The 13,436-nt window shown below is 36.3% G+C and overlaps 1 protein-coding gene across 7 annotated transcripts in view; it reads right to left on the bottom strand.

The window, feature by feature from the left end:
• Positions 1 to 460: 460 nt before the first annotated feature.
• EVI5 (ecotropic viral integration site 5) overlaps positions 461 to 13,436 on the bottom strand; it is a 77,299-nt gene continuing 64,323 nt past the window's right edge. For all 7 annotated transcript variants that reach the window (XM_069022758.1, XM_069022762.1, XM_069022763.1 and 4 more), the window contains one exon: positions 461 to 1,742. In XM_069022758.1, the coding sequence (XP_068878859.1) occupies positions 1,437 to 1,742 (306 nt within the window). In that variant the 3' untranslated portion in view covers positions 461 to 1,436. The remainder of the gene's footprint in view (positions 1,743 to 13,436) is intronic.

Here is a 13,436-nt window from a genome sequence, read left to right as displayed (position 1 = left end):
TTTCATTTAATAGAACAGTTGGAAACATTGCTAAAAGAAGTCTTAAGGATTGCTTAATTACGTAAGACAGAAATAACAGAATATTCTTGACTAAAATGTATCTGCAAGAGCAAGTAAATGTTCATAGGACAGCAGAATATCTTGTTTTGTTCAAGAAGCTAAGGCTGTTTAACTGGATCTCAGTTTTCAGGAGACTGGAAGCAGATTGCTCAGCTAGCTCTTACTGCTTTGTTCATAACAGCTATTTGGTGATGGCACCAATAGTGTATTTCCTAGATAGTTCTGCAATAGAAACTGTAAGAGGACTGAATGTACATATTTTCACTGCACTGACCATGTCTTCATTAGAACTAACATGAATAATTCTTCACCTTATTTGAACCTATCTAGAGCCCGCAAGTAACTATGTGTTAACCAAGGACTATAGCTTGGAAGAGACTAAACAGTAAATGCTGCAACCTTGTTAAATCATGAAAAATTTATTTTCATTACATATACATGAAGGTAAAAGATTTCAGTCAATAGTGTTTTGAACAAGCATTTCTGACATGAGCCTGTTAGTGTAGCTAGTCTGAAACTTAATGCAAAGTTAGTGTTTTCCTTTATTTAGTAATTCACTTTTAGTGTGTATATACAGAATTCATTTTCCTGTTAGAATACCAGAGACAGTAATATTGCAACATTTACATTCCTCATATAAAATGGAGTAATGTACATTTTCAGCTTGGTGTAGATACATAAATATGTACAAAATAAACATTATTGTAATTATCATATTCAGACCAGTTATTATTTAGCAACATCTAAAGCAGATGCACACAGATTTAAGTGAAAATGGTGAAAAACACCTTTATGACATTAGTGACCATTATTTGCATATATAAAGTAGTACAGATAAAGGCTTGTCTTTCAAGCCTTCTGTGGGCATCCAATAACTTTAGTAAAAAACCAAAATTAATTGAGAAGCATAAGATAATTATATATATATGTGTAATGATCAGATGGTTTACTAGTGTCCATCTTGATCACAAAAGGGTAACAATGTAAAACATACACATTTGTTCAGAGCATAAAATATTGCACAAAAGCAATTTCTTTTGAGGAAAATAATTCCCGTGTTTGTGAACAGCAAAAATGCTTCTTACACATTAAAGAAATAATATATTTGTAGTTTCTAAACCAAAGAACATTCAGTAATACTGTCAAAACTGTCATCCATCAACTCCTTCCCAGCCTGTTTTATGGCAATGGTATGTCATCAGCAAAGATTTGCAAAGATTTGGCAAAGAGAGAAGGCAGATAGACAGTACATGTATATTTATCACAGGCCAGACCAAATCCAATAGTTACCTAAACCAACTCTGGATGGCTTCAGTTACCCAACAAATTCAGCCTTAAAGAAATATGGAAGTCTTCAGTGCTAGTCACAGTGATAATCACACAGTAGTAGAGTAAGATTCCATTCTTCTCTGCTTAGAAACCATCTTGTCTGAATTTCCAGTCTGCAGGGCACTTTCTTCAGTATCACTGTCACTGCTGTCTACGAGTGTGTGATCCAAAGACATCTGACCAGTCCTCCTGGGTAGATGAAAGTTCACCCCACTCTCCTGTATGGAGTTAGTTATAAAATCTTCATCAGAAGAATGAAATGATTCATCATCTCCTGTGAAATGGTTGACAATGTGAATCCCATCAAAAGTGGGTTGGTCTGAGAAGTTTCTCTGGCCTTTTAGACATCTGATCTGTTAGAAAAAGTTGAAGTTGACAATTAATCAGAGCTCAAGAATCCAACAATAAAAAGCCCCGAACAACAAAAACCAAACCAAAAAAACAAGTGCATTTTCAAGAAATGCCTCATTGAACTCTTACTGGATAAAATGAAAGATCTGAAAGTACCACATTTGACGATCACTTCAAGTATTATAGTTTTAAGGCTTAATAATCAAGGTACCTAAAATCAATAATGAGAGATTCCTCTTTTACTGCATCTTTAATATCCCCACAAGGATGGTTTCTGTTTTCTAGAGTGGCCTATTTGTTTCGACAGCAAACAAATAGCAGCAAATTTCTTTTGGCCTTAACATTTTACTTTTACAGCTCCATTCTTTCTCATATTGCCTGATTTCTTACTTGAAAAAGCCCCCCCCTTCAAAGAACAGGGTCCCAAGTGAATATTGCAGCTTCTCACAGTCACAGAAAAAATCCCAGAGAATATGTTTAGTTCAGTCTACACTGTAACATTAGGTGTCTTAATTATCTAATTCAGATCCAATGAGATTTCAGATCAAGTCGTATGAGAGAAATGTCTCTGTATAGCATAAACAGATTGTAGTTGCAATTTTAAGAGAATATCAAACAAGACAAAAATGATTGTCAGACCACGGACAAGATAACATTTTAATTCAATGTGATGCACAGTGATACACAATTACAACCATGCATTCAAGCTATTCAAAACTAAACCCCAAAGCACTAAAGTCTGGCAAGTCCCCTGTTAATTTAATGAAAAATAACTGCAACTCATGGAAGACGTTCTGGAGGTTGGCTGTTTTTGTGGTGTTTTGGTTTGTTTGATCTAGAATTTCATTTTTGTTAGCTTTTAGTAGCAAATACCTCAGGGTCAGTTTGACAGTCTAAGAGCATTAAGATAAAAAATCCTGAGGATGCAGATAAACATTAAAAATGGATTATAGAACCTTCCAAATGTCACTCTAAAAGCGTAAAAAGGAAGAAGCACCAAGTGCTACTCTGGAAGCGACTTTTTACAGTAACAGACCTGGAGAATAGAAAGAATAAAATGCTGAAGAGTTTCTTTACAGAAATCTGTTTGATGTTTCATAAATCTGAAGCAATATTCACTTTGATAAATGAGAAGTGCATGTATGTCCTCAGTATTGAAACCAGTAGGAGATTTTTACCTGTCCATTTGGGGAAGAAGGAATCTCTGTACTTACCATGGGCTTGAGCAGAAGATGAGAATAAAAAAGGAGTTGAAAAAAGATTACAAGAGTCATAATCATGCTAGAAGGCATTAAATTGCACGTTAGCATGTAAAAACTCCAGCTTTTGATGTTATATCAAAAAATCCCTGTTAGGAATATGGGTACATGATGTAGATCTAAACCATAGTTGTTACTATGCATACTGTTAGTTTTTTGCATTTTCTTTACATACACATAGGCTGCAGTTGTTTATGAGGACTTTGTGTAAAGGCAAGCAAAACAGAACTCCACATTTGCACAGCATAACTCATGATGCAAGCAAAATCAGCTTATACCAGAATAGATAATTTTTACTAGCTTATATACTGAGATGCAGAAAGCCTGGTAAAGACATTCTTGTGTTATCTAGAAACATTATTCCTGAAAATATCCTGCAATACGATCAGATTAGCTGCCACATGAATTTTCCAAAACAGCTATCAATTTTAGTCACTAAGAAAATAAAACACAGAAACCCAACAATTTCTCTCCACCCTCACCACAGGAAAAAAAAGAACTGCTGTACAAGTGACTACAAACTTCATATTAGAATAAGAAATTATATGCTTTTAGGTCTGTACAGTTGAGCCATTGGTTCACCTGAAATTATAAAGCTGATACTCAATGTTAGTTGTTTTGAACACTCAGAAAGCCAAGCCAATGACCTCAGCTGTTTTCCTGAAGACTTAAACATGATACCTTTAGATGAACTTATTTAGGAAACATGACAAAATCATGGTTTCACAGTTTTAGGCAGTAACCTTTCCAAATGGGAGTCTGTGGAAAATGCTGTTGGTGAAAAAAGATCCTGAATAGACACAGCCTTTTCCAGTTCCTAAAGGGAGTCTCAGAAAACACTGTTATCTTTGTGCATCCTTTCATTAAAATAACAAATCTGTGACCTTCCAGAAACCCTTTTCATGTGCAGCTTTACACTTGCCTGCCTTTTTTTCTTAAGTACTCCTCACATCCAAGGGGAAACAGACTGCTGTGAAGAAATGAACATACTGCAGAGAATACACACTACACATCTACCAATTTAACTTCTGTCTACTTCAGAAATGACCACCTCAGCCAGAATACTACGGCATAGACCTTGTTTGTGTTTATGGGGATCAACAGGCTGGAGAGCAACACTGCTGAAGAGGACAATGGGGTCCTGACACACAGGAGGCTAAGCTTGAATCCACTCTGTCCCTGGGCAGGGATGAAGGTTAACAGCATACTAGGCTGCACTGACAAGGGCAAGTGTACTTTCATAGTTGAAGACAGTTCAGGGGCCCTTCAACCTAATATTTGTTCAGGAGCATTTCTGAAGGAGCTAGATTATTTGCAATTTTTATTGCAACAGGAAGGCTTCGTAAGGCTTCTCAAAGCATTTGAAACAACTTGCAGACAGCCTGCATGCCAATGCAGTTAGATACCAGTGGCCAATGCCACCATAAAGCTCTAAAATGGAGGTTTCATAAAATGAAGTTTTGTACTCTCACATAACTTTACAGCCTAGCAAGTGAGGCTCTACACTCCTAAAAGAAAAAGCAGTATCTTTTTTCAAGGCAGGAATATTACTGTCCTACTGGCTGAAGGCAACAGTCCATCAGCCTAATACGGTATCTCCAACAGTGACAACAGGCCTCCATTCACTTGTCCAGAAACTGTTGTAGCAAATATGAATGAAATCTCTTTCTAGCTGCTTTGACATGCATTTATACATCAGCCATCCATGACTGATTATTTGCTGTCTATCTCCACATCTTCCTATGGCAATGAATTCCAGAAATTCCTTTATTTGTTTTAAACTAATGTATTTGTTTTAGTAACTGCCCCCAAATTCTAATAATGCAGGAACAAGTGGTGAAAAGCAGTTCTGTGATCATTATTCTGAAACTTAGATCACATCTTCTTCAGCTTTCTCTCTAGAGCAGATGAGTTCCAATTCGTTTTAGCCTTTCATAAACAGGGAGTAATCAAGACAACTGTAATTTCAGTTGCCCTTTAACTTCCCTACAGACCTCCTTTATAAACTCTCTACATCCATCTAGATAGCAAGTGGCAATACAACTCCCTTTATTTGGTTTTTAATATACTTCCTCTGTTGATGCCCAGCATTGCCTTGTCTGATTTGGCTGGTGCTGCATGTTAAGCCAGTGATGTCAGAGGACTCAATACCAACTTGAAAACATCTTTCCTGATTTGTAACTACCAATTCTATGTTTGCCATTGTGTAGATATGGCTTAGATTTTGCAATAGATGAATAATCACCTTATTCACACTGAAGTTAATTTGTCAGCTTTTTAAGACAGACTTGAGATTCTTGCTTGTCAGTGTATCATTTGAACGTGGAAAAAGAGCTTAAGGTAGGAACTAAAGCATTAAGCTAAGATCTTGCCAATCATCTACCCAAGCATATCAAGAGAATGGGAAATCCAACTAAGGATTGGAATGCAGGATGTGTGGACCCAACCCAAACACAGCCTGCCCCCTCCCCTCTCCAGTTCTACTCTATCCTTATCCCTGAAGGAACTACAGCCATGTTGAGCAAAGTATGGACTTGCACCCCAGTGTCTCTTACTTTCTGTTCTCTTTTGTACAAAGAGTCAATATTTGTTAAAGGCTTTCAGTTTTGTGTCTGTCCTTCCTTCATGTGAAGGGAACTAGATCTCTGTCACTCCAACAAGTGACATTTAAATGAACCTGTTTCTTACTGCTTCACTTTTGCAAGAATCTCAAATCTGATCACATCTGCCAAAAAATTTAAAAAAACAAAAACAAACAAACCAAAACCCAAAAAACCCCAATTAAAAAAAATGGGTGTGGTAAACCCCATGTGTTTTACTTTTAATTCTCAAATCAAGGTCATATTGTCTAGATGACTGCAGCTTTAACTCAGTTTTCACTGCTGCACATTCACATGGTCTTTAGGACATTTCAAAGGGTTAATAATATTATGTGATCAAAATATATATCATCATTATCCCTTCAAAAGCCAGCTGAATCAAGAACAAAACCTTAATAATGTGTGTATTTATATACCTTCTTGTGTCTAGAGAATTTAGCATTTAAAAGACAAACTGGTCAACATATGAAAATACTTCAACTGTACATACTCTTTAACAGGTAACAGTGTACTTCCACAAATATAGAAGAGCTGGAAAAAGGTGAACAATCAGATCCTTGAACCTTAGAATAAACTTTCTTACCTGATGCTGACTGCCTCATCAAGCCAGGCGTGAAGGAGAAACAGTAAAGAAAAATTTAGAAGTTTTAAACAATTCAAAAGGCATTCTATATTAAATAGTAGAATCAAGTTTGAAGGGTGACAGTCAGTTGCAAGCAAGTTATATTTCTAAGTTGCTTTGGTTTTTTTGACTTGGGACCAGATGTCAAACTTTGAAGTGGGACTTTGTGAATGAGTTTGACTTAAGCTCTGGGAGATATTTTTATGTTGTAACGTGTGAGGTTTTAAGCTAGTAGTTCAGTGGTGAAAAGTTGAACTAAAATGCTACTGTCTGCTCCCTTTAAAAGGCTTCAGTAACTAATTATTGACATTTACTCAATTCCAAAGTAATAAAGACAGGTTTTAACAAAGCTTGCCAATAAATATTAAATCTAGTCACAGTAAGATAACCAAGCAATACGCAAGTGACATCAAAATATGACCACTGCCTTGGGTGAATAAAATTGGTTTTGGCAGAAGGCAATATGTCAATTTAAATGTTTATTTAAAAAATAGAGATCGTGAATTGTCAGTGCTTTTACTTACAGGAATCTAAAAATCAGAATTCCCTCTTTATTTGTTCCAACCTTAGTAACAGTTGAAACTCTTCATAAGATTTCCTTCCTTCCAAACATGATTCAAAAGAAAACTAAAATGTTGCTGAAAATATGATCTAACCACATTTAGCTGAAGAAAGAAGTCATAAGGATTTTCAAATACCTCTCCTATAATTCAGAAAAACATTGTCAATTTGGCACCATGAAAATAAAGATTTAGGAGTCAAAACCTAATTCCAAGCCAATAAAAAAATCTATTAAATTGATCTATTAAATTATAATCACATTTAACACAAATAAAAACAAATTACTTGGAGTTCTTAAAAATTTCTGAGACTGCCCACAACAGCTAATGGGATCCCTTATCATACTTAACAGCTGACTGCTACTTAGTGATGACTCTCCCATCGTAATGAGATGACTCCAGTTTAAGGCATACAGTAGTATACTATCACTTCTTTAAAAATAGTCCCACTAACTTTTTTTGGAAAAATGCTTATCACAGCAAATGAAGTAATTGGACTATCTCCAATGGAATTAGTGGGAAATATGTTGCCATTAAGGACACAAATATCAGTTCAGACGAATATTACATACAGCATGTACTATGATGCAGAAGCCATTCTTCCCCTGTACTCAGCACTGGTTAGGCTGCAATTCAAGTGCTGTTTTCAGTCCTGGGCCCCTCAATTTAGGAAGGATGTTGAGGTGCTCAGTCACATCCAGAGAAGGGCAACAAGGCTGGTGAAAGGTCTAGAACACAAGCCCTATGAGGAGCAGCTATGAGCACTGGGGTTGTTAAGCCTGGACAAGAGGAGGCTCAGGGGAGAGCTCATCACTCTCTACAGCTCCCTGAAAGGAGGTTATAGCAAGATTTCGGGGGGGGGGGGGGGGCAGGGACAAGAGGACACAGTCTTAAGCTGTGCCAGGGGAAGTTTACATTAGGAAAAAATTCTTCACAGAAGGAGTGATTGGGCATTGGAATGGGCTGCCCAGGGAGGTGGTGGAGTCACTGTCCCTGGAGGTGTTTAAGACTGGATGTGGTACTTACTACCATGGTCTAGTTGATAAGGTGGTGTTAGGTCATAGGTTGGACTCAATAATTTCAAAGGTCTTTTTTCAACCTAGTTCGTTCTGTGACTGTGATTTTTGGAGTTTATAAATGGATTCAATCTAATATAGCTGCAGTGCCATTTCTTCACATCTTTGAGCAATTGTAGCAAAAAAACCTTGAAACTGGCAATAGAAGCTAATCAGAAATCAGAGCAAGTAGTAAACTCTAGGCTGTATAATCCTACTGTGGGGCCCAAGCCAGAAGAGCAGTGAATGACAATATTAAATACCTGAACAGACCTAGGCTTCTTTTTCTGGCTGTGCCAGTATGGCTGCTATTCTTCAAAGTTAAAAAACCCAAAGAGTCTCTGTACTGGCTTTTTTCCCCCATCTATAGTAGGCTTAAAAGCAACAGTAATGAGGTACTGCAACATTAATTGAATCTGCCCCACTCAGCTCTTTGGAAACCAAGATTATGTATGTAGTTAATTACTAAAGTCTCCTGTTTAAGGAGACTATTACCTTTGTTTTTGAAGCTCATACTTTTAAAAGGATGACCAAGAGTAACATATTGCTATACAAACTGAAATATTTATCTCAAATGAACTTTGCTGACCATACCACTAAACAGAGTTCAAACCCCTCCAGTGTGTTGTAAGCGAAAAGCAAAAGAGCAGCAGAGAATTTCCAAGAATGAGTAATTTCAGGCTTTGGGGTTTTTTAACAGCATTTAAATATTTGGCCTCTGTTTTAAATTGCCAGCTTCTGTAAGTCATATTCAGTCTAAGAGTAATACAAAATGTGTTACAAAATCCCTATAGCTGTCAGGAAGGTTAAATAAAATCTACAGAACTATTTTAATGCATTAAAAGAAAGCTCACCCCAGTTGTCCACCTGTTTATTTCAATTGCTCTGAATGTACTCTTAAATTTCTTAAGTTTTTATAAAAAGTTTTATTATCATTTTGAGAGCACTTGAGCTAAAACAAAATATGATAAATTAAATGTATGTTGTATATCAGTTTTACCATAGACGAGCTTGCTGTACTGTAAACGTGACAAAGATTAAAACCAGCAACAAGCGTTCAGACCAGAAGGTTTCCAGTGAATCAGAACAGGAAACCAATAAAGCAATCAATGGGAGGTCATGACTTTATGATCACTGCACTATATGGTTAAAGTATCTGGTTTTGATCTAGTGCAGTGTAATCAAGTTAAACTTTGAAGTTAGGTATCAAATATGTAATTGAAGTAGCAACAGCGCTGAGGAATACCCAACTGTTATGCTATTTTGAAAAGAAGTCAGTATTTGGTAACTGTGTCAGGTTTTATTTCTTGAGGGATTTTTTTCTAAGATCTGACAGGTTTGTTGTAATGAGACTGTGTGCAATTCCAAAGGAAGTTCCAAGACAACAGGCCTAGGAATTTTCCTTCTACCTACTAGCTAGTTATTTATAGAAAGTTCCCAGAAACTCTTTCTACAAGAAGCTGTAATGGAAGTGTTTATTTGGAGTGAGGACATGGCAACAAAAATATTTTAAATGAGCAGTATAATCACACTTAATGTACTGAAAATTATTATATTCAAGAAAATACCTAAATCACAATACTCCTTCTCCCTACTGCATTCATCTATAAATACAAACGGTACTGAAACCTCAAGCATTAACTAGAATGTACTGGCTGATAGAGACTGAAAATGCACCCATTACAGGCAACAGTTACAGGAAATGAGCATTTCACACTTTTACTCTGTCCTTTTAAAGCAAGATTTAAACTCAGCATTTTTAAATGGACTAAGTGACATTTTTACCCCTGATTGCAGAAATGACTTTCATCTGTGCTGGCTGCCACTCCAATTGATAAAAGAATTTTAGGAGGTGTTTCCACCACATTTCCACTGTTCGCCCCACTTATATTCAGATAAGCTTACAGAGACCTATTACAAGCTAATATATAGCAGTCTTCTCCTGAGCTTGTTTTCTCCCATAGCTGGCACCTGTGTATGGGTGCTAACACACAATTTTTGCAAGGAACAACCACTCAGATAAACCAGTAGAACCTCAATTCCTCCATTTTTCAATCCCCAAAACTTGATTTATAGGTGGAAAAACATATCTGACATAGCTCTGATGAGTAAAGCAGACAGGTCATGCAATCAAGACAATCAAGAACATTATTGCCATGATAAAGAAATAACTTTATCTATAATCAGTTTACTTGCTTTGGCAATCCACACAAACTTTAAAGGACACAGTGTAATTAATTATAGCTAGCTATATTCATCTCTAATGTAGCAATCAAGAACTGTTATTACATTGCTCAGCAAGACAGATCTGGAGCTTTGATGTGTAGGATACAGTCAGGAAAAAAAAAAGGGGGAAATGTTTATAAAAACAGCAATCACCAATCTTCATTTATTTTACCATTGAATCTAACCTGTAGTAAGTGGCAGTGAAACAGTTAAGATTCATACCAAAAATCATTGCCCTCATCCAAGTAAACAAAGTCATACCTGTTCCATTTAAGGACAGACTACATCACTGTCCTGGTTTCACTGATCACATTTAGAGGTTTCCTTCACCCTCATGAGAGATGGAAAATATTTTGTTGATGGTGTTACCAGGGGGGAAGGGAGAGAAATCAACCTCGTCTGATGCAAAGATGACAATGCATGGAATGAAATACCATCATTATGGAATCAATACTGACATTTTGGGCAAGCATAACACGTCTGTGTTAATTACACTGTGACCACTCAAAGTTAATTGAATTAAACAAATGATGGTCGTAAAATATACATTTTTCCATTGTATCTTCCATCTGCCTGTTGCTTGCTTATTTAGTGAGATAGCTGCCAAATAGCTGCTTATTTGGAGATTTAGCTGCTTTATTAAGGGCAGGGTAACTAAACTGGAGAAAGTTACTGGATAATTAAGTCTCCCAATCAGTTCAGTCTTTCAGTAACAATCTGGGCATTATCAAGCCAGTATAACATCTCTGACTCTTAAGGACAAGCTGAGTTAAAGGAATAAAGCAATTCACTTTTCTAAAGCATAAAGTATATATTTAACTATCCTGTGTAGACAAAGCTGCTACATTAGACTGGGTGTTTGCAAACCACATGACCTCACAAATGCTATCTTATCACATCACAGGTTCCTCAGACTGACCACAACCACTTAAATCAGACTCTGCCAGCACAGAGGCTCTGTAGCTTTGACACACACTAGTAAAGCAACTACATTTTTAGCTGTCCTTGCAAGAACTTTACTTGTGGGGAGGGAAGAATCTGATCATCTCTTGTTCAACTGTGCTTGCAAGATATGGTAAAAGAAAAGCACATGATTTATTGTGCTATAAACTTCCACCACAAGCTGAAATGCTTACTTTGTAAATCTGAGGGCTAACACATTTCCTTTCAGAGACAACATTTCTTATCAAGTAAGAAAACATTTATAGAGAGTCACATATTTTCAAAGCATTTGTCTAGTAAAAAAAACCTATTAGAAGATGTTAATGTGACTTTAGTCTGTATTGAGAAACAAGTGCTTTACAAGAGTTAATACAGGACTCTCAACCAACATTAATGAGAACTATGAATGGCAAACAATTGACTGAAGTAAAAATTGACTGGAATGAATCCCACAAATCTTAGCTGGTTTTATAAAAGTGAGCAAGTAAAGTGACAGTTTCCAAGAGACAAATGTAGGTGTGCTCGTACTACATGAAAAAAGAGTAGTAAACTTCTTCCAGAAGAAATGGGGGTGGGGAAATAAGTGTGCAAGAGACTGAGTAAAAGAACATTATATCTAATTGCAAATATTACAGGAAGAGTATGAGGCCTTTTGGGCTTGCTGGTTTTGCCTTAGTTCTGATGAAAGAAATGTTACTTATTTCTGTTCCTCAGGTACTTAAATGGTGATAAATCTGATCTCTCATTCTCATTTGCACACATGATCTGATCCACTGCTATCCATCACTCTCTAAGTATGTCTTCAGAGAACTTAAAAAAATTTCTGGTAGGTTTAACTTTAACTAGAATTCACTTTCCCCAGTTAATTCTCATATCTCCATTATGCAAAGCTATGTTATTTACTCCAAGTTATTTGCTCTGCTTCTGAATGTAGTCTAGTGGTACATCATATAAGAGAACATTTGATTTGGTAAGCGTTGAATTTGACTCAATGGAAGCCTAATAATAAAATTAACAGAGAAAAGGAATAATGCTTCCCCACTGGTATACCATCATCAAGCCCAGATGCAATTATGATGAGAGAAATAGGAGCTAGGAATGCTGCTAGAAGTGCTACTCCAATGGGCCATAAGCAGCACAATAATTTTGTTCTCACCTATGGCCAATGCAGGAATCATCACTTAGCTGCTTGTAAAGATATTCCCTCATCTCTTCCAGGGACAGCCTGGATCAATCTGTGCTGGGGCTCAGAACCACTCACTGATTTAAGATTATTAGCTAATAATAAAAAAACCAAGGAGGAAATAATTTGACAGCTTTAAAACACAGTTTACCTACCATACAAGTTTATGGTATTTAAGACTAAAGGAACTGTTAATGTGGTTTAATATTTCATTTGGTGTACTGTAGTGCATTGTATTTTATTTAGGTATTTTATTGTGTGGCCCATATAGGTGAATTTTTAAAATCCTTCACACTGATGAGCTACAGTTCACTTTCCCTTCTCCATTTTAGCTTCAGCAGTGAAAGCCTAGCAATCTAATGCAAGTTGCAAGATGTATCCTTAATTCAGCCATATAACCAGTTACTCCTTTGGTCACAACTTATACATTATTTATCCTCAAAGTCATTACTTAAAGCATCTTGAATTTTATTTACACAAGCAAAATCTTTTAAAAGCATAGTATTTAATCTCCAACTTTTATATCTCTTCATTAAGCCAATCTTAAAATGTTAGCTCACCAAGAGCAAGATGAGACCAAGAGATAACACCTATATCAGAATCTTACTGACTGCATTAGGTTCTTGAAACATAATATCAGGTCCATTCCTAGATAAACTATACGTATGTGGACATGGAAGAGTAGTAAACTAATGCTCACTACTTCTTTGAAGAGCCATCAAGTTTTCAGGTACTGAAATGGGAAATACCTTTAAAAGCACCCCATTTTCTGCATTGTCAATATGCAAGAATTTAACCTCTAGAATTTCACTTAAAGGCACTATTATAAAGTCTTTTAAATGCCTGAAAAATTATTTTGGCAAAATAATAATGCTCCAGTCATTTGCCATGTTGTTCTTTTTAATCAGCCATGCTGAGATATTGTTAACTGGACAAGTTTGCAGAGAGTTTTCTAAATGTTAGAACAGTATGCCGCACTAACATCAGAATTTTGTTTTTCGTTCAAATATCAAACACACCTGAATAAGATTTGCACATCATCCTTGCTTCTTCTCAAAATATTGCAACTAATTATTCGTCAAGAGGATATCTCATTAGAAAGAAACAGCTAGGAGAAAACTCTGTATTCTCCCTCTGACATTGGTCAATATAAGATGCATGCAGGAAAAAAAGGCAAAATATGTAGTGGTACTTTCACAATGTTCTTCCTAAACTCCAGCTATCAGCTCTCAATTCCTGGGGAGTGGAA

Source organism: Aphelocoma coerulescens, chromosome 8 (genome assembly GCF_041296385.1).
Source record: "Aphelocoma coerulescens isolate FSJ_1873_10779 chromosome 8, UR_Acoe_1.0, whole genome shotgun sequence".
Classification (NCBI taxonomy): Eukaryota; Metazoa; Chordata; class Aves; order Passeriformes; family Corvidae; genus Aphelocoma; species Aphelocoma coerulescens.
The sequence above is the reverse complement of the archived record's forward strand: the minus strand, read 5'-3'. Positions and strand labels throughout refer to the sequence as shown.